Below are 27,368 nucleotides of genomic sequence, written 5' to 3' on the forward strand. Positions count from 1 at the left end.
ATGGTATTCTGATAGTATGAGGCTTTGGCTGTGTTGATTAGTTGTTGGCGGGTTGCTCGGTGTTCCTTGAGGAGTGCCAAGTTAGATGTGGTCCTGGAGCAGCTGCAGGTTTTCTTTTATTTCCTGATGACTCTTTTGCTAAGGTTGAGTTCTTGCGTCTCCAAGTGCTGACTGTTTCGGTTTGCAGGTACATTGTTTCAGAGGTGCGTGTCGCTTGATGGAGACTGAGAGGATGGCGTTGAGTGCTTCCAGTAGAGATGTAGTTCGTTGGGGGTATTCGGTCGATGTAAGGTGGAGGGTGGTGGCAAGGACTTCCATGAGGGCTTCCACCAGGAAGTTCTTGAAGAACCTAAAGGTTTGTCTGATGGGTTTCTGCTGGGAGTGCTTGACTCAGGTGCAGTGCAGGATGTTGAAAGGCATGGCTAGGTGGTCAGACCAGTGAAGCGAGAGAGGAGAGCTGTAGTGAAGGGAAGAAAGTGCTGTGATTATTAGGTCTCAAATATTACCTTTCTCGTGTGCTGGCTTTTTCATGTGGTGTGTGAGGCTGTGGGGGCAAAGGCAGAGGAGAGCTTTTTTCATCGGTTCGGTGGCCTTGTTGCTTGGGAGGTTGAAATCACCTAGGACGGTATTGTTTTTGTGTTTTCGTGTGGGGGACATAGTGGTGATGCCGCTAGAGCTAGGGCTCATTGCATCCTGCATCTTCAAATTCCTGAATGCAAGATGCAGTGCAATTGTTAGGTGTCCGGACATTTCGTCGAAAAAAAAAAAAAGGTCGACAGGACAAATGGTCGACACCATTTGGTCGAAAACCAAATGGTCGAATTTTTTTTATTTATATATATATTTTTTAAGTTTTCGTTTAGGGAAAAAAAAGGTTTTTTTTTAGAAAAAAAAGGGGGTGGGGAGGGTAACCCCCCCCAAAAAAAAAGAAAAAATACAAAAAAAAAAAAAAATTCGACCATTTGGTTTTCGATTTGTCCTGTCAACCTTTTTTTTTCAACGAAATGTCTGGTAACCCAATTGTTACAGTGGTCCCTGAGGAGCCAGTAGTTGCAATTCATCAGGGACATGAAGGACATTATCCTTGTCCCTCTGCAAGACCTCAAGGACCTGTTTTGGTGGGCATTGTAAGGAACTCATGGTGGAAACAGTAAAGACAGACACAAGTGATCACACGTCAAGGGGGTTTATTAAACTGTATGCAGGTTGGAAAAACACCTAATCTAAACCTAAATCTAAGATGGGAGCAAGTGCCGACCATCAAATTAAAATAAGGCAGTCCTAGTGGCGTTGTGTCAAATAAACAGGGCCTATACTAAGAAACCTATTGCCAAACCGTACAACTAATACAAAAAAGGGTGTGGGGTGGTTTTCAACAAAAGAAAGAAGTGTTCTCAAATAATATGTCAGGAAGCGGTAGCTTGGTTCTTCCGTCCCCTTGTTTTGAGCACAGGCCAAGGTGGGATCTTGGAGCGCAACACAGTCTCAAGCTTTCCTAGCACAAGACAACAGTTACACTTGCAGCTATCAGGGCTGTTGATGGCCAAGTCTTGTTTCTCTTGAAAGTCTCTTGCCTTCGAGGATCTGACATATTCAAGTAACAAAAAAAAAAAGTTCCTTCAACAAAATGAAAGTTTGTTTCCTGGTTTTACTTTAGGGTGACTGCTTCACCCCTCGGTCCCCCTCTTCTGGGCGCAAACCCCTCACTACTTGTGTATTCAATTAAAGTCACAAAAGGTTCTCTTCTCAGTGAACTTTGGGTAATAGTTTTCCACCCAGGGATCTCGTGCGGCCGGGCTTGTATCCCAAATGACGTGGGGGGCATTTCCCTTCCCCTTGCCTTGCAGTAGTTATTGCTTCACAAATCTTAATGTCTTTTTAACCAATTATTTTAGTCAACTTTTGGCTGGTGACTTTCCACCCCTGGATCTCCCTCCTTCGGGTTCAGACCCCTTTCAAATGTCAGCCTCCCTCTTCCGGGTTCACTCTCACTTTTCTTTTGAGTGGTCTTTCCACCCCTGGATCTCCCTCCTTCGGGCTCAGCCCCCTTTCAAATGTAATTCTATACAGTTCCCATGGACATCTCTCGGCCAGGTTCACTCTTGTCAACACACTGTTTCTTGGGACTTTAGACTTGCCCCCTTCTCATCAGCATCCCTCACTCTTGCCAGCTTCACATTCACAAATGTTTGCAGGATTCACTTCCCTTGCTTTGCTTTCTCACAGTTCTTAGATCAAAGGCTTTAGACTGCACAGGGATTTTGCTTGACCTCCTGTATGACCACTTTGACCTAACTTCGCAGCTCTCCAATTGCCTTCTGGTAACTGTAGTTTAACTCAGACAGGGATCGACCAGAGTCTCTCGAGTTGGCACCCACGTGGTGCAGGTTCCCTCTGCAGCTGGTCTCCCCTTAACTCTTTTACAGTTCTTTGAATTTAGTTCAACTTGCCACTTTGCGTCTTTCATTCACCACAGCCCAGATCTTATCGGCTCTCCACTCGACTCACCGGCTGTGATTAACCAGTTGGCTTTCCTCGTAACTGGAGTCAAGACCAGTACCACGGTAGCAGGAGTTTCCCTCGCTCCTGCTTAGCAGCGTCGGCACGCTCCTTGTACCGTTGATATCTGTTGCAGCACACTTGGGCTATTGTCCTCGGTCTTACGATTCCCACACCAGAGGTTTTGCAGGGGTCTGAGTCGTAAAGGGCTAGGTTGTGTCTCTCCTTGTGAGCCTCTTGATATTTGCTGCCTTTCTCCTCCTCTTGAACTGCCGGACCTGGCTAGCTGTCTCGTCGTGTGGTCTGCCTTGCTCGTACTGTGCTCTCTTGCTCCACCTTTTATCCCTGTGGGGAAAAGGGAGGGACGTCAGGTGTGTGTGATTTAAGTCAATTGACTGACTTTGCCTGACCCTTGTATTGAGACATGTCAGGTAAATGGCTTTCGGGTTAGTCGGGTGTCTTTTATAATGCGTGAAAGTGTTCATGTCAGATAAGGGGGAAACAGACTGCCAGATTGTTCTACGGAATAGGACATGGAAACAGTATTATATTGAATTACAACCCTCCTACTAGAGGGGTTCTTGAAATGAGTCCTAGGGTTTGTGAGGCAAACGGGAATGACCGGAATTATTATTATTAAATTAACAGAGGAGTGTGGAAAAGAATGAACGGAAGTATGCAGGTAATACACGGGAACACAGGGGTTATGGGAGAGATGATTTCTGAATGTGACAGAGTTTGAGATCCTAGGGGACTGGTTATATACAGTGGGGTCGATGGATTTGGGTAAGAGAGATTCAATGGGAGGAAGGGGGGGCAGATGTGGCGCAGCCCACAAAGGTCTCATGGATCTCCCCCTCCTCCTCTTCTTCAGTATAATATTGCGTCTCCCTTTGGACCTTCTCCTGAGCACAACTGCAGGCTCCCCTACCCAGGTGCTCTTTCCCTGCTCGTCTGCCTTCAGGGTTGGGAAAGAGAGGGTCAGCCTGAATACGGGATTCTTGAGGTTTGCTGGGGAGAATACTCTCGGGTTTCTCGCAGCATCCACAACCAATATCGTTCAGGGGAGTCCAAAGTGGCTGCTGTGACTCTCTCCCTGGTCAAGGACACATGTTTATGGGCTAGGTGAAGCTCGTTTGCAGGGTCTTACAACAATTGGTCTGTGGGAAGGCCAAAAGTAGTCCTTCCTCATTCAATCTTTAACTTGCTGGAACTCAGTTTGACTAATATTGTGATCCTCCTTACCAACAGTCAGAGGTTCCACTGACTGTCCAGGACCTCACAGACAACACCACTACCAAACGCTACATAGACAAGAGGGGCAGAAGTGGGATTACTCATACTATACAGAGATGCCATGATCCTTTTGGTTAATTGAGAACAAGGTGACAGCGACCAATTTGGACCTTACCGGCAGTCTCAACAATGAGCGGACACGCAGAGTAGCTTTTGGGGGTGTTACGTGAGTGGGAGCTGAATGAGGAAATTGTGGTGGGGAACTTCTCCACATGGGGTCTGCCCCAGATTGATCTGTTTGTGACCAGTTTGAACAAGAATTGCCAAATCTTCTGCTCCTGGGAGTTTCCTAAGGGGGGTACCCTTGGTAATGACAGGTGATCCCCTGGGATTTCGACCGCTTGCATGCGTCTGCTTCATTCCAGAATATTACTTTGTTGCTGAGGAAGGTAAAGCAGAACATAAGGGCCATGATCTTGATTGCTCCGAACTTGACACAGAGGACATGACACCAAGTCATGCGATACATGCTGTGCAGCACTCCCTAGACAATGCCTGTTACGACAGTTGGCTGTCTGCTTTAGCCCAATGCCAGGATGCAGAGCCTTCATGTCTGGCATTTTAGAGATTGTGGTACAAGGATTGAGATCTGTCTGAGGACATTCTTGGTGTGATGCTCGCTGCAAGGCACCCATCCACTAGGTCCATCTATGCTTATCGCTGGTACAAGACCACTATCTGGTGTTGTGACACGGAGAGTGGCCCATTTTGCTACACCAGCTCTGTTTTAAAGGTTTTTTTGTTATTGGCTGAATCGGAGTTAAACATTGGCACAGTTAAAGAATATGTCACGGCACTCTCTATCCTTGTTCTGAAGCATGAGCCTTACGGAATAACAGACCTCCTATATCTTTCGGAACCCCCATTGGGAGTTCAATTTAGTTCTTAAATACTTGATCTTTGCTCCCTTTGAGTGTTGTGCGTTTTGTTCCTTAAGGTGGCTTTCGTGGTGACTCTTATGTCATCAAGAAAAATGTATTTACTGCAGTTCTATAGTGTCTCCAAAGAGAATGAAGCCCTATGAGTGAAACCACCCTTTATCCACAAAGTGATGTCAGAATTCCATCTTCAGCAAAAAAATGCACCTACTGATGTTTTTATCCCCTTCATCCTTCCAAGACCAAGGAATTGTTTCACAGGCTAGGCCCTAGAGAGCGTTGTAATTCTGCCTATTCAGGTTAATTAAATATCTTTTATATGGTCAACTCTTTGTCGGTTTCACAGGACCTAAGAAGGGCAGGCAGATCACACTCTCTTAGGACTCTGACCACTCCACCTCTAAATAGATTAAGCTCTACATTAAGAAACCTGTTATGAGGTGGCACACAAGGTGGTCTCTGAAGGGTTGCATGCTCATTCAACTAGAGGACTGGCAGCTACTTCTCCTTACTGGATGTCTGCCAGGCTGCTACCTGGACATCTTTTCATACCTATGCCAAGCATTACTACAGGGATTCCTAGGGTTGTGAGGAAACCAAAGTAGGTAGGTTGATCCTTATAAATGTCTTAAGTACCTTCTTGTCCTTCTGCTGCTTCCTTTCAGTGATTAAGCATAGCTTTAGGAGTCTTTCAAAAGATGAGCAATCAGCAGCAATGTTCTTTCTGATGGATACTGCCTTCCTCCTAATGATCCCTCGGCTTCCTTCTGCCTATCCCACTAAATGAAAGCAGTGATGTCGCTAGCAGGGGGGCCAGTGCCCCCCCCTCTGAAATCCTGGGTCTCCCTTGTGCCCCCCAAGCTAAGGCGAACAGTGACTGTGTTCTCTGTTCGTGGTGTTATTTGTGACACTCACTAAGGCAAATTTGCCCGGCTTCTGCACAGCGACTTGCATAGTGTGCAGAGCAACTTGCAGCCCCTCCCATAAGAATGTAGCAGTTTTGTGCCTGCATTCTGATGGGAGGGGAGGTGCAGTGGTGTGTGGGTAGTTGGTGTGCATAAAAGCCTCTCTGCAGGAGTGCTTGTGACGTCACACATTACCTTTCATAGGCGGCCTTCCACTTTTGTCTGTGGCCCCCATTTGTCTTTGGCCCCCTCTGTGCCCCTCATAAATTTGATTCCTGGCAACGCCACTGAATGAAAGTACTAGATTGGATTTTTTTTCAGATCATCTTAGTTTTCATATGTGACGGTTCTGCCATTATTCAATGTTTTCTGTGGTTAAAACGGCCCTACTGAATGAAATTGCACATGGGGCTTAAACTATATGTATGGATGTCATACCTTTACGCATGAGACAGCAACAAGGAATTGTGATGGAACATCATCAGAGCCGCATAGCACCAGCTTGCCGCACTGTGGCAACATTCTGAAGCAGGTTGTGTCCAAGGTGTATTTCAAAGGATGAGGAATCGTTGAGGGGAATATAGTAACCATCACAAATTATCCGAGGTAAATCATTTGTTCATATAAGGAAGCAAAGAAATCACAAAGCTCACTCCTTCTGTTACTACACAAATACAAATAATAAGACTCAATCCCCTTAATTCATCCATAAGTTTATAGATATTACTAAAAGGACTTCAGCTTCACATATCTCTGAAAATACTACCGGCAGCATTGGTGGAATCACTAGACAAATTGTAGGCATAGCTCTCAACTCACACGCTTTTGGCGGGTGTCACCCGCCTTGTAAAGAGCTGACTCACCCGCCAAGCCTCCTGCACGCCCATTCATTCCAATGGGCGTCTCACCCGCCAAAAACAAAATAGGGTGATTTCACCCACCTTTGCAACACAAATGGTTGAGAGCTATGTTGTAGGAAAGTCCACATTTCTTCGAGTAGTAACGGTTTAATCTTCAGCAGCAAACCCAATGGCAGACGCCTGTGACCATCGTTTACGCTGGTGCTGGAGCACGTCTCAATATCTGACTCTACCAGAGGAAATCATGGAGTGCAAGGGATGCCTAATGCCAGCAGATGTAAACTGCCCCCCACATCCCCAAAGTAGTTATCATTGCTATGACTTAACACACTGTTCCTAGGAAAACCTAGGGGTGCTGGGAAAAGTCGAAAGACCCAGCATTACTCGCAGCCCAGAGCCCTGAACTTCCAAGAGGGCATGAAAATGTGGGATAGGACGAAGCCAAAAGCTTTTCAATACGAAAATGTAGAGTGCCGCCTTTCGGAATAGTAAAACATTATGTCGGAATATATAAAGGATTTCATTCAATAAATCGTTATATTGTACGCAAACCAAGTTAAAGCGTGTAATGCCTACCTCTCAACCCACACGCTTCTGGTGGGTGTCACCCGCCACTTAGGCAGCTCTCTCACCCGCCAACCTCCCCTCACGTTCATAGGAATCAATGTGGGCTTCCACCTGCAAAGCCGGCCAAATCAAGAAATGCAAAATCGTGTGTTTTCACCCGCCCAAGTGCCATGAAAGGTTGAGAGTTATGATTATCGGAATGTATATTTATATTTACACTATACGTGTGCCGGTTGTTAGGAATGTTTCATTCCATGAAATCTCGCACAGGATCTCGCGAGAGCACTAAAGCGGGAAGTCGCTCTGACGCGAGCGCGAGCCGAACTGACAGTTCATCGAGTCTTTTCCTCACTGTGAGGAAATTCAAGTGTCCCGCGCTTTCCACGCTATGGAAGCGCACCCCCTGAAGCCATATGTGTGCCCATGCAGAATGTGCTTTGCCTATGAACAGAAAGGCCCGATAGTGAGGGGGCTCTATCAGAAAGTCCCCCGCCCCCATAGCTGGCAAGTGATGGTCCACTAGTCGCATTTAGAGTAATGAGTCATTTACTCATTAATGATTACTAATGACTTTACCATGGATTTATTTAACATTGGAAAACCAGATTTATCTGCGTTTGATATTTTCCTTCCCTCTAGCAAGTTCATGTATATCATAGGTCAAGGTTTCCATAAAAAAACATTTATTTGTCCGTCATTGCGCTGAAATATATCAGGGAGACCTTGTACTCGGACATGATGCAAGATTGCAGTAGCAATGGTGTAGAAGAGCACACCTCAGATAATTGGGACTTTATCAATAAATTTCGGGTATTACACATAGATTACCTAATGTATTTAGGTGCTACCAGAGTGAGATTCTGGGCTACAGAATCGGGTATACAAGGAAAGATGGTGGGATCACTTACACATAAGTGACCAATGCTCTGTGCACACTTTTGGGCATCATAGATGCAAAAGTAAATGTTATAGTTATTTAGGGTTTGTCAACACTTTTAATGCAATGTTTTGAAGTCATTAATATTTCATGGCATAGTTTCGTACCAAAAAACATACATTATTGAACATTTTCAGTATTAATTCATACATAACAGTATATCCAAATTAAACCATACAGTTGAAAAAAGACTTTTTTTCATGTACATCACAATTTAAATAACGTAGTTTTCACGTTTTCATTTCTCATGGGTACATTTCCTATTGGCGTTTGTGAGAAACTTATAGTCCATGTGTTGAACTTATAATTGACTGATGAGTCGGTAGTCCTTTGTTTTTGAAGTTTCTCTAATGCACTACGTGTTTCGGGTATATGTAACCCTTCATCAGGTGCGGATCTGTACCTTTTTGCACCAATTTTTCAATTTCTGCAATTTAAAAAGAAAATTTGCAATTCAGTTCACTAATAATTAGATTCTTGCAATTAGTGTATTTTATCAATTTTCAGTTCTTAACCTAAAGTACCTCAAAGTTCTGAAGACTTTGGTTTCTTCAAAGAGAACGTAGTCATGTCCATGCCTCTGGCTAGCGATTGAGTTTGGCTCTATGGTTATTCTTGCTTCAAGCACCGGGAGGTGTTGGGATCTGTGAAGTGAATGACAATTTACATTTTTTTTGTGTTGTTCCACTGTACGTCGCTTCGTTATGTTGGGGTTTTGGGTTGGGAACAGTCGCTAAATGAAAGCGCTGTGTCCCAGTCACAAAACCCTGGACTAATTAGTTTGGGAAGGAGTTAGCTGGTTTTGAAAAGGGTTATATAGCACTGTCTCATTCCGTAAGTACTGCTCACCTTGTTTCATCAGATGACAGGGTGATTCGCCTTTCTTTCTGCAGTCTGTTCATCGTCCACGTCACATCTATATTGAGTAAAAACGCTGGTGAATTCGCACATTCACCTATTCATCTGTAAGCTTGTTCGGCGTGAGTGCTACAATATTGAGTTTATCTCAGAAATCACAGAACGAGTGTTCGGCGTGAGCGCTTCAATATTGAGTTTATCTCAGAAATCACAGAACGAGTGCGACTCTAACTGAGCCGTGTGTAGAACAAGCTTACAAATGAATAGGTGAATGTGCGAATTCACCAGCGTTTTCACTCAATATACACTTTGAGTCTGTTTACAAAAACCAGTCTAGACGAAGTATCACTGCCAGTCCTTTGTCAGTTGGCATCTATAGTCATTTCAAGATGGCCCCCGAGTAAACAGAAAGACACACTGCACCTTACCTTATGTGAAAAGAGAGAAAGGACCCAGGAGAATCGGTTACCATCGCAACAAACAATACCACGGGAACGCTTGCAAACTCGGGCCAAGCAGAATATTCACCTCTGTCGGCTGAGCTGTGCTACGAAAAACACGACCGGGTGAAGAGGCATTACTAAGTGAACAAAATAACTCCAGACTAAAGGCGTGGATGACGAACAGACTGCAGAAAGAAAGGCGAATCACCCTGTCATCTGATGAAACAAGGTGAGCAGTACTTACGGAATGAGACAGTGCTATATAACCCTTTTCAAAACCAGCTAACTCCTTCCCAAACTAATTAATCCAGAATTTTGTGACTGGGACACAGCGCTTTCATTTAGCGACTGTTCCCAGCCCAAAACCCCAACATAACGAAGCGACGTACAGTGGAACAACACAAAAAAAACGTAAATTGTTATTCGCTTCACAGATCTCAACACCTCCCGGTGCTTGAAGCAAGAATAACCGTAGAGCCAAACACAATCGCTAGCCAAAGGCATGGACATGTCTACGTTCTCTTTGAAGAAACGAAAGTCTTCAGAACTTTGAGGTACTTTAGGTTAAGAACTGAAAATTGATAAAAACACTAATTGCAAGAATCTAATTATTAGTGAACTGAATTGCAAATTTTCTTTTTAAATTGCAGAAATTGAAAAATTGTTGTAAAAAGGTACAGATCCGCACCTGATGAAGGGTTCCATATACCCGAAACGCGTAGTGCATTAGAGAAACTTCAAAAACAAAGGACTACTGACTCATCAGTCAATTATACGTTCAACACATGGACTATAAATTTCTCTCAAACACCAATAGGAAATGTACCCATGAGAAATGAAAACGTGAAAACAATTTTATTTAAATTGTGATGTACATGAAAAAAGTATTTTTTCAACTGTATGGTTCAATTTGGATATACTGTTATGTATGAATTAATACTGAAAATGTTCAATAATTTATGTTTTTTGGTACGAAACTATGCCATGAAATATTAATGACTTCAAAACGTTGCATTAAAAGTGTTGAAAAACCCTAAATAACTACAACATTTACTTTTGCATCTATGATGCCCAAAAGTGTGCACAGAGCATTGGTTAATTATGTGTAAGTGATCCCACAATCTTTCCATGATGCAAGATTAGCCATTCCAAATGTTCGCGGTTGTTTTCAGTCTTATACTGTCAGACAAAACTCAGTCATTAGTTTCACACCTCGCATCACTTTCTTCTAAGGACCTGGTGGGCTTTTTGGCTTCCATCATTTTATAAAAATGTTCATATAGTAGATGGGGAAAATGCTGCCCAATCACTGAAGTAAATGCAGGTTAAATAATAGTGTTGGTGGCAAATATTGCAGATGTGGCGAAACCCAGGTACATTGATTACATTGATATTGATAGTGGCATGCAATACTGCGCATTTAAGACATTTTTGAAGACGCCTGGAGATTAACCGCACCCCGTAACCAAAAACTGACTACAAATTCACTCAAGATTTTTTACACTTTTGTGTAAGAATCCTCAAGAAATGCAGCCTTGAAAAAGACCTACAGTGGTCGAAACACGTGTCGGCTACAACAACTCAAGATTAAAATACTTGACAATCAATGTTATCTGTACTTTATAATTGGCACTAGTTAAACCTATATCTGAATAAGGGTTTATGAGTACATGGGGAGCCTGTGCAAGCCTCATTCATCTGTTCATTGTTATACTAACAACACTGGGGATCTCACATCAATGTTAATGCTACTCTTCTTGTTGAGTCGTGTGTCCACAGACCTACTTTGTGCATAAGAAGCAAGAAATGTTACAGAAGTTTTTAGAAATTGGTGCAAAATGCTAGGAATGCAATACAATGATAATAATAATAAATATGAAGAGTGGATACATGGAAATATGAGCTTTACACTTGATGTTCTATGGTGTTGCAATTGTTGGTGGCATATTAAGGCAAAATCTGCTGCAGTGAAAAAAGAACAATATACCATGCTGTGGTTGGACCTCCCCAATTTCCTTTTGGCTGATGTTAGAGCGATTGTTAATGAACGTTTGCAACTTAGCTGTTAAACCCAACCAAATGTAAAGTTTCCACGTGAATACATTTGTAAGTCATCCATCATCCATACATTTCACTGTGTAAAAATATTTTTTTCTTTATAGATTGTTTTAGAATTAGACCGAATGGAAGTTTCCATGGATTCTGTAAGTATAAATGAAGTTCATATTAACAGAAATATGTCCTCAGTTCACCAAAAGGTATTCAATATTTGCTTGCCCTTTTTATCAGTTTCAGAAACGGTATTATGAAAAGGATTTGGTGGACCAACAAAAAGAAAATGAAGAACGCCTTCTTTTGGAAATGGTACGTTTTTCTAGAGACATGAAATGAATGCACGGTTTTCATGCAGAGTGCATACATTGTAATGAAATCTAATGATCGCATAGTACCATAGTCTTGTCAAATAGAAGTCTGTGGTTATTTTCTATATATTCTTCTGTTATTACTCGTTGTTACTCTGAATGTAAGTTTGCCGGTATCCTGTTGTTGTTTGGCAAACTTATAATCAAACTGCATTTACTGTCTCTGCCACCTGATATCACGGGCGGCGAAGTGCCGCTAAGTTCCCATGCATTGTAATAGGACTCCATGGAATGGGATTTACTGAATCACCAACACTGTTAGTAACAGTTTAAGTGATTCAGGCATTTGTTTGCCGGTAGGGGCTGAACTCCTGGCAGGCCAGGCCTGCCGGGAGATCCGTGGCCCGCACTGGCAAACTTGAAGTGTGCCGCTCCAGTAAAAATGCCAGAGTTGGAATCACCCGTCATTTTTACCAGACCGGCACACTTGTAATGCAGACTTTTCTGCGACTTCAGGCATGCTTTGAGGAGAATTTTAAAGCAAAATTTAGTGTGTAATCATTCTGTCACAATAATTTTTAACACACTAACATAGTTGTTTTAGATTTTCACTTCCTTTTAGCTTATGCAGGGTACTGTAAGTGCCCTTTGGTACGCAGGAACTGTTGGTGTGGAGTGTATAGAGTGGAAGAAGGCATGCACTCCTCCAAATTCCTGGCAAGCAGTGTGTTTGCCAGTTTTTAATGACTTTGAATACTGTCACACCGATTGAAAGAACTATTTTAGCCTCTACCAAGAATTATTTATTTTTCAAAAACTTTAAAGACTGTTAGTGTTTATAGTACTCAAGAAAGGCAGCGGTGTGGCTGTAGTTTGCCTTCTACTATCTACTATTCCCTTCCCTTCTACTTCTATTATCTCACTCCATTCCCTCATTAAAATGATTTGTGGCAAGCTATTGGGATAGAAAAGTGGGCCACACTGCTTACTTTGCTGGGTCATGTAACCGCTCCAAGTATGAAAACATCAGCCTAAAACAGAAAAGTTGCTCTTCATACAGGAATTACAAATATAGGGACTCATTACATGTTTGGCGGTGCAGGAGAAAAGTGGCAGTAAGTCCTTTACCGCCACTTTTTTAGGTGATAACAGAATTACCACTGTTTTTCCTTCACTACCATATTATAATTTTGGTTGGATTTAGAGCGCAGTAAATTGACAGATTTTGGAGGGAAAGTGGCTGATTGACCTCCAGCTTGTTGCCCAAGGTAGATATTCAACTTTACCACTGATGTTTGTATCCTAACTTATACATGTGTCTATATTACAATAAAATACCTTCTGATTTGACAGTATTATGTTCACAGCGATTGGCCTTAACTGACTTTTCTGGGTTGGTCGAGAATAGTAGAGGATCCCTCCCGCTAGCCACTGTGCTTCCAAATGTTGGACTATCGACAATTGGGAGATGGGTAGTAATGAGAGAATCACCAGACAACAGGAAACCCCAATAGGCGAAGAGCCTGGTAGACCACAGAGGAGGGGAAATGGCAAAATATCCACTGGCAGTAGCCAAATTCTCAGGAGGATGGGAATTAGTCAGGAGAGGGGAAGAGACTGTCGAGCAAGAGCTAGTCGGCAGCTGGAGGAAAAAATGGACTTCAGAGGAGGCTGGAGAGGGAAAAGGAAACCACGAACAAAGCAATACATCAGGTAACTGGACTTGGAAAGACTGCACCAGCAGAACCAACAGATACAGGGGAGCATCAGGCAAAAGCAGGGTAACAGAGCTGAAGCGTTGCGAAAGGCCAAGCCACATTGCCATTCTTGGTTAAACAGCCCATCCGGAAAAATCTGAAACTGGAAATACCCATCTGGCATGTTGGAAAAGGCTTGAACACCAACAAGGCTTTTTTCCACTATGCGAGGGAAGCCGGCAGTGTTCTAAGCGGAGACAGCATGCTGCTTCACCTATCCAGCTTGCAAGAGGCCTCGTTTGCCACAGGGACCAATCCCTGACAGAATACACCCACCCAGGCACGGTTCCAAGGATGAAGATGATGGAAACGTTGCACCAATGCAGGTGAATGAGGAACATGAGTTCTGAATTGAGCTCACAGGGTTTGTAGCTCTTCCAGTCAACAAGGTACTGCCAGGTACCACAATTAATTCGGGAATCACGTATTTGGGCAACTTCATGTTCCCGGTTTCCAACACAAAGAGCTGGTAGCAGAGTAGGCTTAAGACGACCAGAAGGACTGGCAACATGCTTCTTCATGAAGGAGGCAGGAAAGACGGGGTGAATCTGCCCCCAGGAAGCAGGGAAGAGTAGCTTAAATGCCACAGGATTGACCTTCTGAATAATCTGGAAGGGGCCCATGAATCGAGGAGGCTGCTTTGAGGGTGTCCAATCTTGTGGCAGAATTTCGTCGATAACCAAACTAAGGGCCTCATAACATGGTAGGTGGAGGACCAAGGTGCTATTAGCACCTTGGTCCATGCCGGTAAAATACCGGCACCGCCTTGGTGGAAAGGGGAATTACTGCCCTATTCCAAGGTTGGCGGGCGGTAATTCCCCCTTCCCCCATTGCCCTTCCCCATTCCCATTTTTGCCCCATAGGGCTCTATGGGAATGGGGAAGGTGCTAATTACGGTGCCACAAATTGCGGTACCGTAATTAGCACCCTGGTCCCTTTGCAGGTTGGTTTTTAACGCCTGCTAAACAGCAGGTGTTAAAGTACCTACCCGCAAAGGGACCTCGTAGTAAGGCGGTAAGGGTTTACCGGTACCGGTGCCCTTACCGGTACCGGTAAACCCTTACCGCCGTCCGTGTAATGAGGCCCTAAGTCTTCAGAGCTTCCTTATGATGGACATCAGCGTATTCGTTGGTGGTTATTTGGGACGCTTGCAACTTTCCAAGGCTTTTCTCTGCTCCTGTTGTATTTTTGGAGTTTAAGTGATCCACCAATGGCCCCTGAGTGGTGTGAATGCCATTTTAGGAAATACTCTGGATGAAACCTAAACATACAATAAAGTGGACTTTCCCATGATGTAGGAGTGTACAGCAGTCCATTGCTAAGTTTTAAGCTTTCATTATTCGGAAACACTTAAAGCCCACTTGTATTTTGCACCCACAATGCTTTGTCAAGGCCAGGTTAATTTGATTTGAATGATAACTTTAGATGAGGTGGTACACCGCAATATGGTTTCTATCACTTTACATCAGAGGTCTGCTGCAAGTATTGATATTTTATTTGTATCGCACTCATACACAAGTGTTTCAGAGTGCGACGAGCCAGCGGAGGGGAATAGGGAGTTTGGTTTAAGTGCAATATGGTCTATAAGCTACTTCTGTATTGCCAGGTGTTTGGGAAATCGTTTCTGAGAGCGACATTGTGCCAAATTATAAAAATGTCACTCTGGTTATGAGGTAGACACACCAGCAAAAGTACCTTCTTTGACAGATGTAGTGTTCTAGCGTCCAGGGTCTCTAGAGACCATTTTCATGTTTAATGTGTTGACAGGAGACACGTCAACGGTGTTTCCTGCGGGAAGTTTTAGAGTATGCTGTAATAAAGAAGAGGTATGCTGCACAGTGCTGCGCTCCAGTGTTTTTCACGGTACCGACCGGGCATAAATCCACGAGCTGGCTGCTCGAAGTCACAACACTGGTGTTAAAATGGATTTCTGAACTCTGACCTGGAGGAGCAGAGGTTCAGAAGGCCAGCCTAGTTTCTTGGAACAGGGTAAACTCTGAACAAATCAGACCAATCAGGGTAGCGCTGGCGGCGGTCAAGACTAAGTCTCAAGAGGGGTGAGGGTGACTGAAAGACCTCAATGAGCACACAAAGCAAGGACACTTACAAATTACTCCAGACAGGTGTTATATTACAAATATAGACACATTTATTACAAGGCCTTTGTAACATCGACCATAGCAAAGAATCACAATAATACTAAAGTAAACCAACACATCACCATCAATACAATATATATACACGACCGAGGGGTCTAAGGAATTATGAGCATGTAATATGTAGACCACCTAGATGGGGAGGAAAACAGGCAGTGCAAGTAATCATTAGAGGAAGACTGTGTTTGCTCTCACACTGCGCACACAATATCAAATAGAAAGCACAGTTTGCTGATTATATTCAGTGATTTTAATTGACAATATTGCAGCCTGACACGTCTTTTGAGCTTCATGCTCTTCTACTGAGGCTGCTTGAACAAAATTTAGGTGAAAATAAATATTACACAATTCCAAAATCAATAGTAAAAATAAAGCAAAAACACCCAGAGCCAAAACACATGGAACAGGTAGGGTGTACCAACCAAAAATAAAAGCCGAAACAACCACAATGCCATAGCAATTGAATAGAAAGTTAGCAGAAAATACATTTGAATTAAACATAAGGTAAAAAACATATTACCAATGGAGTGCGGCATTGTTTGTCAAAGGATCTCAGGTTGATAAAGAGAAATAAGAAAATAAATAAAGAACATTAATTGAGGGAAAAAGGGTTGCAATGGTGATCAGCCAAAAAGTACATCGGTAATTCTATTTAAGGTTCAATACCTGTAAACCCTTTTCGTTTGACTTAAACTTTACTTATCCCTTGACTCATCCTTAATTTAATTCATTGCGTAATTATTTCCATTAGCACGAGATTTGCAGATTGACCAAGATTAAGGTGCCCCTATACACATTTGGGCTTTACCCATGTACTTTTTGGCTGATCACCATTGCAACCCTTTTTCCCTCAATTAATGTTCTTTATTTATTTTCTTATTTCTCTTTATCAACCTGATATCCTTTGACAAACAATGCCACACTCCATTGGTAATATGTTTTTTACCTTATGTTTAATTCAAATGTATTTTCTGCTAACTTTCTATTCAATTGCTATGGCATTGTGGTTGTTTCGGCTTTTATTTTTGGTTGGTACACCCTACCTGTTCCATGTGTTTTGGCTCTGGGTGTTTTTGCTCTATTTTTACTATTGATTTTGGAATTGTGAATATTTATTTTCACCTAAATTTTGTTCAAGCAGCCTCAGTAGAAGAGCATGAAGCTCGAAACATGTGTCAGGCGGTAATTTGGCAGGTTCCCACTATCGCTCTCATCCACAGCCCACTAACAAGCACCTAAACTTACTATCCATGCGCTGTACCCTTTAGGGACCTCTCTCTGCCAATTGTCTTGTTTTACAAGTAATCATTAGACCCAGTTCGACATCAGAAATGCACCTAACTAGGAGGAAGTCCGAGCCCTACGAAGAGAGGAGCCTTTGCTCAAAAGTACCTGCACGCGCTTGTACCAATGGACAAATTAGGGTCTCTTCAAGGGTCTCTGACAGTTCAGGAAGGTAGATAAAGCGATGAAGAACAAGTCCCCACTACTCGAGCAAGGCCTCCACTTGTGGGCAGAGGCAGAGTGAGAGTGCCGGGAGGATCCGCTATTTCGCAACAGTGGCAGAAAAGAAATGGGCTCCTGCGCTAGGGGCCACCGGTTGGGGTATGGACTACTCACCGGTCCCCGACGCAGACAGACCCAGACTTCGCCAGTTCAGTTCACGTTGCTGGCAGGTTCGGCTGCGATGATCAGGACGTCTCGACACCGTATAGATTCCGCGGTAGCAGGATGCAGCGGCGAGGGTGTCCCAAATGCAGCGAACGTGCACAGGTTATTACCACAGCAGGGCAACACGGCAACCGCATTTACTCTGGTCCGGGCGCACTCATCTCACTTCAGACCTGGGAATGCCAAGTGTACGATATTTGGTGTGAGAGTGCCTTGGACACAGAGCTAGCAGTAGGCCAAGTTTCGAGGGCTTCCCCGAAACGGCGGCGGTGACAGAGCAAACGTCCTGTGTAAGCTGGTCAGCCCACTGGTTGGCCCAGGGACACTTCCGAAGAGGCTTACTTGCAGGGTTTGATGAAGGTGCCGGGAATAGTTCATCCCACTATTCCAATGGGTCGAAGCGCCTTTGCAGACCTTCTAGGATGATCAGATGCAGAGGGGTCTCGCAGGACGACAGCGGATCAGGGTGCCGAACCTTCAGCCTGTCACCAGCGGTTCCCCGACTCAGCTCCTTGTTACAGGATACTTGGCTCCTTATCCCTTGTTCGGTGTGAACTCAGGAGATCGACATGGTAGTTGTGTTTTCAGCCTCCTCTTATCCAAAGTTACCTTCATGCCAAAATGGAGAGGGCACAATGGGAGATCTGCTCACAAACACTCACACCATACGTGAACTTATCACGGACCACGGTGGTCCCAGGCATTCAGGACGCTCCAGACTCTCTGGCACCCAGGATGTGTATTGGGAACAGACATCCCAGCCCACATCCTGGAGGCATACACACAAGGCATGCAGAAGCCAGCAAAAGCTTTGGGTTTCGCGGGAAAGTGCATGACCAAATAAGGACTGACCCGGGTCGGCTCGACCTGGGGAAGATGAAGGGGCAAGATGGCCAAAGGACAGGACAAAGAACCTCGTGGCATGGCCATTTTGGAGCCAGGCCACTCATTTGTGCCAAACGCGGTAAGTGCGGATAACATGGCGAAAAAGGGTTCAAAACACAAGAGAAACGATAACTGCCACCAGTCCTGTCCGTGACACACTTGCACAGTTCATAATAAGTCCAGCGAGAGTTTCTAGGGCCTTTGGAATGACTAGAGACCCAAGAGCGTGGTAAAGTAAGTTACAGTGCACTCTTGTTTCATGTTGCAAAAAAGCTGCAACATGAGGAAAGGACTAAGGGAAACAAAGTCTCCCAGTACTGACTGTCATAAGGCCATGTCAGTTTCCCCATAAGAATTGAGCGAAAGCCCAGAGGAGTGTGGCGGAAGGCTGCGCTTCTCTGGCAAAGTCTAGATCAGGGTGTAAAACAGCAGCAAAAAAGCAGCAAAAAGTTTGGTTGTTGACACATGGAGGGAAAATTACATTATGAAATCTTTCCTAACAACTGGTGACAAGGATGGGATAAACAGGTCTGTGCCTGCTACAGCACACCCAATGCGTCGCACACGTGGTGCTTGAATACATACTTGGCTGCGTGCTGTGGCCGCAACAGAGCGCATTTTGCAAGTGGCGCGGAATCCACTTCCTGCTATGCTGGCTTGTGCCTGCTCCTTGTGAGCATCTGTTCAACAAAGTTAACACTCCAGCTGGTCCAGGAGACACGCACAGCATGCTACATGAGCGTGTATTCTTTAGGCAGATGGGGAGCAGCTGCAAGTGGGTCTAGGTCACCTGGCCTAAGCCCCGGCCACCTGTTGCCTTTCTGGTTGCTGCTCTTTTTCCCTACTTATGGAGCCCTCCACCCTCTTTTCCTTTGCAGATGGGGAGCAGGTGCAAGTGGATCTAGGTCACCTGGCCTAAGCACCACCCAACTTCTTAGCCCTGCCTCTTACTTTCTGCTCTTGACTCTTAGATCAAGGGCGTCTCTCGCCCGGGTGTCTGAAGCGAAGGGAAGACGAAGAAAAGGGCAATTCCTGTTTGGACCTGTCTGGACCCAGGGCCCGAACCCCTGCTCAACAGCAGGTAAGCATGCACCAACATGTGTTTACTCCCTGTGTCCCCAAAGGCCATCCCCACCCCCTCTGGTCACCCCATGATGTTCCTTTGTGCACCCCCCTTCTCGCACACAAGTGTTGCCTGTTTTGCTTGATTCTTCTACCCTGCTCCCCCTCCCCTACCTTAAGCCTACTTCTGCAGGCGTCTGTCCTGATAGATTCTGGTTTCACCATCACCATCTTGTGGCCAATGCTCGATTTGACTTCATGGACTCCCTTGATTCACAGTGCGCCACCCTTTCTCAACTCTCATGCTGGACTTCCTTTGCATCTTGTACTCATGGTGGCCCTGAATCTTGCTATTCCCATCTTCATCTTGTATCCTGGCTTGTAACATTATGTGTTACTATTGACTTCTGCAATTGTATTCGCTCTTGCTTCTACACTCTTTTGACTGCTGCTTTCTCTCTGTTCTCTCCTCCTCTCCCTTTCTCCCTTTTCCTATCTCCTCCCCTTACTTTCTTCTATGCACTTACTTTATCAGAATTTTACCTGTACCTAGTATGATAGCAACCTCATCTGTCTCCTCCTCCCCCCCTTACTTGTTTTGTTTCCTCCACCAGCCCCTCCAGCACTATCTGAAATGTCGTCAGGCCTAGTACGATAGTCGCTTGTTTTGTTCCTCCCCTCCCTTTTCTTCACCCCTCTCCCTCACCTTTTGTTTTTCTCCGGCTCTACCAGAAATGTCGTCAGGCCTAGTACGGTAGTCGCCTGTCTGTTTCCATTTCCTTCCCACTCTCCCCCTGACTTCCACATCTATGTCTTAGCTCTTGCACTATCTGAAATGTCGTCAGGCCGAGCATGATAGTTAATTTCACATCCTAACTGTTCATGGCTTGTAAGAATGTCATTGTATTTCCACTTGTTCCCTCCCTTGCCTTGAAGCGCTTTGAAACACATTGTGTATAGGCGCTATATAAAAAACTATCATATATCCTACTGCAGGCCCAACAATAGAATGTGTGCAAGGACTGCACAAAGCTGTATCCCAAGGTATAAAGAACCCTCACCTCAGGGAGGCTGTGCCCTAGTTGTGCTGCATGGGACCCCAGCATAAGGATGTCTGCTCCCTCAACCACAATGCATGTGAAATTATCTGCATACAATGGGCGTCCCAGGACAATAACAGGTGAGGTGCCGCCCAGATAATGTGCCTCCAAACTCGTTCCAACTCTGGTGAATGGAGCAATTACCGGTCCATTCCAAGGTTGGCGGGACCGGTAATTCCCCATTCACCAGGGCCCTTCCCCATTCGAACCCCCATAGGGCTCAATGGGAATGGGGAAGGCGCTAATAACGGTACCGCAAATTGCGGTACCGTTATTAGCTCCAGAGTCCCTTTGCGGGTCCCGTCCTTAACGCCTGTAAAAACCAGGCGTTAAGGGAGGACCCGCAAAGGGAACTCGTCGTAGGACGGTAAGGGATTACCGGCACCGGTGCCCTTACAGGTGCCGTTAATCCCTTACTGCCCGCCTCGTAATGAGGCCCAATGTCTTCAGAGGAACCTTCTGCATCCACACCGGCCACCCCTCCACCTTCTAGCCCATTACTCCCACCCATCATGAACTGCAGCGGAAGAGTGTACAGCTGCAAGGGGTACCGTCATTTTACATTACTAACACAAGCAGTCTGGGGCCTAGGTGGGGTCGATGGCTGTTGGAGTTCTATCTCTACATAGCTGTCCTGGGGGTGCGAGAACTATGATGACCGAGGGGTCGTCTGATGTATACATTGGGGCCCACGGTACGCCACATGGTTTGAGTTGCCGCCCCAGACCACTGTCTCCTACAAGAAAATCATAGAGCCCTAAATGCGTATTTCGTCCCACATCGAATGACTACAAGAGGCACGTTTTTCATAAAACCCCTCAGGACAAGGGCGAAACAATGGACTTGTATGTCATGTGGCTGAGGGAGAGGGTGAAATATTGCGACTTTGACAATTACTCAACTGACAAAGCTATCGGGTCCCGGGTAATTGCCGGCTGCTAGTCCCCTGAATTTCCCAAGAAGTTAATCCAGAAGATGAGATCCTTGGAGGAATTTCTCATGATGTCCGAGTCCATGGGCCAAGGTCACAATCTCTCATGTGGCAATGGCCCCCTGTGCTGAATACAGGCAGCGGACACCAGTGCGATGCCTGTAGTGAAGAAAATCATTTCAAGTCCCTGTGCAAAGTATCAAGACAAGGATCCCATAAATCAGATAGAAGATATTTAGGAAGGGCACCCAGTGGACATCTACGTCTCAGAGGTTTTCACCCCGCTGCAGTAGACGAAGCTCCCCGGAACTGCATCACATGCCTCCTCGAAGTCCTAAGTGCACCACTGGGTGTTGAAATGAAAGCCACAGATCAAGTACGCCTGACGGACAGAAGCAGAGGGCCACAAGACGGCAGGTGTGCTACATTGAGTCATCTCCAGGACGTGAATCAGGATCTGTATCATCAGCAATCGGGGAGAGGAAAAGAGGGTACGTCCATGCCATTGGCAACAGAACGGTTACAGAATTCAGCCCGACATTGCCCCTACAGATAGCGGGCATCACGCAAGAGTTCCTCATACACTGGTGCCACTGTGAACGTCAAGAATGAGACAACCCGGGGAACCAAGATGGCCACCATGTAGAGGAGGCATGCTCCGCTGACCTCCGTCCGAGCGGGAACGAAAAAAGGAGAATAAAGCAAAAATCCACCCAAAAGCCAAAGCAACCAGCGTTGGAAGAGGCATAAACTGCACCCCGGGGGAGGTGCCGAGGTTCAGGCATAAGGTACCCACCTGAGAGCCGAAGGAGCGAGACTACGGCTATATACCTGCAGGACGGCAAAAGGCCCTGAACAATGGCTGCCCGTTGTGGAGGGGGATAGCCCGAAGGGCAGCGGAGGACATTCTAGCCCACAGCATTGGCGCCCCGCACACATTGCAGTGGGGCCGGTCCCCCGCGGGAGAAGAAACCAGGCTCCGACCACGGTATCGGGTGGGAGGCAGAGCCGCAAGGGTCCGGGGCTGGCCGGTGCCTGGTGGGGCCAGGGACACCGGGGCAACTGTCCCTGCCCCATGGCGACCGGAGCTGGGCGGTCAGAGATTGGCCCTGAGGGCTTCGAGGATCCCGGCGCATGAACGAGGATCGGAGCCGGTGACGGGGATACACAGCGTGGATCAGCCCGCGGGCAGAAAGGACTGAGCGGGGGAGGGGAGGCGATGGTGCTCTGCGGGCCCTCCGGATCCCGACGTGGACCCGGGCTCGCGACTGCCATCGCTGGCGCGTCAGTGAAGCCCATGAGTGGGGGAGCGCAGTGGAGCCCCTCAGCAACGGATACTGCTCCTGGAGGTCGCAGGGGAGTTCCCACCCGACTCCCGCTCTGAGCAGGGGACGGCGGCGAAGCCTGGCCCATAATGAACTACAGCAACCCTGGTGGGGCATAAGAACCTTGGGCCAAGGAAGGCCCCAATGATGAACTACCCCAGGGGCATCTAACAACATAAACATTCCCCAGTCGGGCTTGCATAGGGGTGCCGAACATTGAGGAGAGCAGTCTGGAGCAACACCCGGAATACACTTATAGCAGCACTGCACAACCCACGGTGTACCAGACGGTGGATGAGCCGGGCGACAGTTAAGCACGGTAAGCGGGGGTGAGGTGGGGTGCGGCAGGAAGGAGCAGGAGCCAGTGGGTCCCCATATACCGCTGGTAGCAACGCTTGCAGGAGCACAGCGACGCTAAGTCCCCCTGGGTCGGCCCGATATCCTTGGCTGAACCCGGGGGTTGGACGAACCTGCTGCCGGCGGCCCCTCCCCCACGTGCGCTCCATAAATGAACAGACACACAACCAAGTAGGAGCACGGGTGCCGGGCAGTCCAGAATCAGCGGTGAGCATGCGGGTGGGGGGTGAGCGGTGTGACCCCCCCCCCATTGCAACGAAGACCTACACAATCAGATGGTGCCGACCGTATAAGCTAGCTAGGAGCACGAAAGCGAGATCCACTGCTGGCCACCCCATAACACCAAGGCGAGGTGACTGGGATCTGGACGGACAGGGCACCCCGGGGCGCTGCGCCGCTCACAGCGCATAACTGATATCTGACCCAACTAACCACATCGTTGGGATCCTCCCTCTGGTGCTGACACACATGCCAAGAGCCAAGCTCAGAGAAGCCCGGTCAAGAGGCCAAAGCACGCTGAAAACGAGAGAAGGCCGATTGGAACATTGCTGGAGACATTATCGGGTGGAAGCTCCCTGGGACGAACAAATAAACGGGGTACACCACACGCAGCACGCTGTGGAGGCATCCGCAAAGAACAAACAAATAAACGGGGAACACCCCACCCAGAACTCTGTAGAAGCATCTTCAATGATGTCACTGAGCGAAGAGGAGCTACTGGAATGTCAGGGAATGGAGAAACGTATGATGGACTCCCTTCAGGATCAATTGGGGGAAAATAAAGGAAGAGTTAAGCTCATCCCTGAAGGAAGTCAAACGAGATATCACGGACCTAGGATAGAGAGTAGACACTACAGAGGCAGGGCTCACCGAAATTGCAGAAGACTTCAAGCAGATGAGTGTGCTCCTGGAACAGATTTCCAAAGCAACGCACAACCTGGAACTCCAGGCAGAGGACTTGGAGAACAGATCCCGCAGATCCAACATACAGGTGAAAGGCTTGGCCGAGTCAATTGGGGACAAGGATCTGAAAGGGACAATGCAAAACTGCCTCAGCAGCCTCCTATCGGATGTCCAACCGGAGGATATACTCAAAGACAGAGTGCACAGATTCGCCCACATAGAAAAGACCCAGGGGCCAGACTTAGGGATGTTCTATTGGCAATGACTTCCTACATGATGAAAGAGAAGATCCTTCGTGCAACGAGAAACCCACACCCGATTACCATCAATGGTGCCCAGATCCACTTGTTCCAAGACCTGGCCTTGTCCACCTTACATAAAAGAAGACTAATGGCGCCAGTTACAAGGTCACTAAGAGAAAAAGGGATTAGTTATAGATGGGCATAAACCTTTGGTCTGCAGTTTACCTGGGAGAATAAACTGCAACGCATCACCACCTACGAAGAAGGTATGACTCTCTTGCACCTCGAGGAAGAGGAACTACACCCGGCCCCATACACTGATCGTAACCTCAGAAGTGGACACCCTAGACAGCTGGAGTGGTCATCGACCCCAACTAGGAAATGGGGAGTGGAAGGTAAACGAGAAGCTCTTAACCGAAATGCTTTTGATAACCCGGAAGAACCGAAGCACAATTAACTAAAGAGACGCTGAACACGGCGCGTGGAAAGAGGACAGACATCAATGAAGCCTACGGCGAAAGAGACTGTGACCTTCGGACGGAGGGAAGGGAGTATCCACTTGGGACCCAATGCAGGACAGTTACAGGTCCTGGCAAAATACCAGTGGGAGGAGAGATGATACCCAACACCCCAAGAGGGGTGCAGAGAAAGCTCCAAGGAGCTTTGATCTGAAGGGTGCTAGGGGGAAGGGGGCGGGGTTGGAAGGGGTAAGGAAAGTTATGCAGTTATTCAACTTTAGAGAGTGGCATGGACCAACATGGGCAAATGGAAAAGGGAGATCCGATGGGAAAAGGCAAGCCGGAAGATAAGAGCTCACTTACATATACTAGATGGCTGAACTGAACCTAGTCTCGCTCAATGTGCAAGGTTTAAACTCGCCAGTCAAACGCTGATCCATTTTGACAAGGCTCACGGACTTGGAGTCTTCAATCGCCTTCCTGCAGGAAACATATCTCCTCCCGGAAGATGAGAGGAGAATGAAACACAAGGCTTTTCCCTGCCAATTTTTTGCTTTGGGTGGTAGGAAAACTAAAGGGGTTGCTATCTGGTTGGGGCCGGCCTGCCCTTTTAAAAAGCAGACAATAGACAGGGATTCAGAGGGGAGATATCTAGTACTAAAGGGCATGATACAGGAACAATTATATACACTAATAGCCATTTATGCCCCGAATGAGCGGCAGGATATATTTCTGAGGGACACATTGAAAACTCTGGGGGGCTTGTGTGAAGGTCAGACAATAGTCTGAGCAGATTTTAACTGTGTCATGGACCCAGCATTGAACAATACCCTCCCACCCACAGCAGCAGACGCTAGAAATAGGCAGGCGTTGGGCAAACTCTTTAGAGATTCGAGGTGATAGAGATGTTAGTCTGGAAAACAAAATCCCTAATCACAGTCTTGCCCCCCTGGGCAACCATGCACCGGTCTTAGACAATCTCCTGGGGGGGGTGGATCCCTATACCCCCCCACCTGCGTATCTCAAGCCCTATGTGCACTGTGTTACTCCTAGATTACTTCTAGCAACATATCATCATACTCCTATCTTACTACTGTGGACACAAATAACATAAGACACAAAGAAGACACATGAATCGATTCAATTATAACAATGGAATAAATGTATTTATGCATGCAGACAATGCTAAAACTTTAGCCAATATCAAATTTGCACCTTTTATGTTTTTGATGCAAATCTACCATGCAATAACTATAAGCCTTTCAGGTTTCTAATGCAAGCCTGTGATGCAAGCCTGTGATTTGAATGCAGTCTAAATGCAAGCCTCAGTCATCCAGCAATCCTCTCCTTCATGCAGAATCAAACTTCTCCAATCCACACCAATCCACACCATGCTTCACACTCACTCTCTTAAAACAATCCCTGTCTGATCTCCCCTTTCCCAAACCCAAAGCTCTTTATGTGAGTGTCTATTCTAATCATGGGCGTAATTCTGGGGGAGGGGGGTGGACAGGGATGCCCGTCCCCCCAACCTCCATGGCATACCATTCTGTCCCCACTCATTTGGCTCGGGCACCTCCCCTTCAGATGCCATGTCCTTCAGCAAAACCATCCCACTGATTGTAATCAATCAGTTTGTCTGGGCCATGAACCATACTTCCCATTTGCTTGTGCATCTCTCTGTCTCCAGCTCTGTCTGTCAGGTCTCTCCTCTATGCACAACTCTGCAATCAGCCAGTCAGTGGCAGGCCCCTCAAGATCTGGTCACTGCCAAGCTCTGCCAAGCCACGTGATTCTGCTGCACCAAGACATCTCTCCCTCATTCTCAGGAATGCATCCATCTAAAACTCCATCAGCAATTAACTTGAACAAACTCCATCTGTATCTAACCCCATTCTCCAACTGCAACTACCAGCAACTAACAAAAAACTAGCCACTCTTCTCTCTCTTCACTTCTGGTTATACTTTCCAATGACACACTCATTCCCATGGTTACTTTAAACATTCTCTACTAAGAATGTCTCTTCAGCATTTAACAATGCCTGCCAGTCTGTGTTCTATTCTGTCTCGTGTTCTGGTCACTACGTGTGCTGTGTCAATCTGACATAGGACATCATATCTCTGCTTTAGCCTTCCGTGTGCAGTGCCTGCAAAACACAATCTGTTCCTCCTATTTCTCCATTCACTCCACTGTTGGCATCACAAAAGCCCTCTCTCTGTCAGAGAATAGGCCATCTCTCCTCCTGCAAAAAGCACTTCTCCCATATCCCCATGTCGCTCCCTCCATGGCCCCAACCTTTGCTGTCTCCGCAGCACAACAGCCATGCCATGCTGATTAGCCTCCTTCGCTCTCCCCACTCAGACAAGGGTTTGTGCTATCTGTCTCCCAAGCAAATGTTTACGAATTCCTTCTTTCACTGTACCATAACATCTCTCCGCACAGAGCCCAGTGGCGCTTCTGTGTCTCCATCAGAAATGGATTCAAATGCCAGCCTAATGTTTTCTCTATTCTCGAATATAGTGTCTAAGACATTGAAACAATACCAAGCACTATACTGAAAGCATAATGCAAGTTCTAAGTGCACACTCTACATACATACATGTGTGTCAAACATATCTCTAAATGTGTAACTACAAAGCATAACAATGTGTCATTCTAAATGGCTCTTCATGGCATTGTCATGATGCCTACCCCCGGGGACCCAGACCACGTCCAGCAACCCCGGAGGCAGGCATCAAGTTATCCTAAGCAAGCCCAACAACCCCTGCTAGGGGCTATTTGGGTCCAGTCCTGGCGCCTATGGCGCCAGGCTCATATAGAGAGTCAGTCCTGGCACCATAGGTGCCAGGCTCATAGATGAAAACTTACCTGATGCAAACCATGCTGCAAACCTACCTGATGCAGACCATGCTGC

General features: G+C 46.3%; 1 protein-coding gene across 3 annotated transcripts in view; it reads left to right on the forward strand.

The window, feature by feature from the left end:
- Window positions 1–27,368, forward strand: part of PPP4R4 (protein phosphatase 4 regulatory subunit 4) — a 1,234,696-nt gene that overhangs the window by 944,535 nt on the left and 262,793 nt on the right. For all 3 annotated transcript variants that reach the window (XM_069637985.1, XM_069637983.1, XM_069637984.1), the window contains 2 exons: window positions 11,406–11,447; window positions 11,533–11,607. In XM_069637985.1, the coding sequence (XP_069494086.1) occupies window positions 11,406–11,447; window positions 11,533–11,607 (117 nt within the window). The remainder of the gene's footprint in view (window positions 1–11,405; window positions 11,448–11,532; window positions 11,608–27,368) is intronic.

The sequence above is a fragment of the Ambystoma mexicanum genome, chromosome 14 (assembly GCF_040938575.1).
Source record: "Ambystoma mexicanum isolate Mex_15411 chromosome 14, UKY_AmexF1_1, whole genome shotgun sequence".
Taxonomy (NCBI): domain Eukaryota; kingdom Metazoa; phylum Chordata; class Amphibia; order Caudata; family Ambystomatidae; genus Ambystoma; species Ambystoma mexicanum.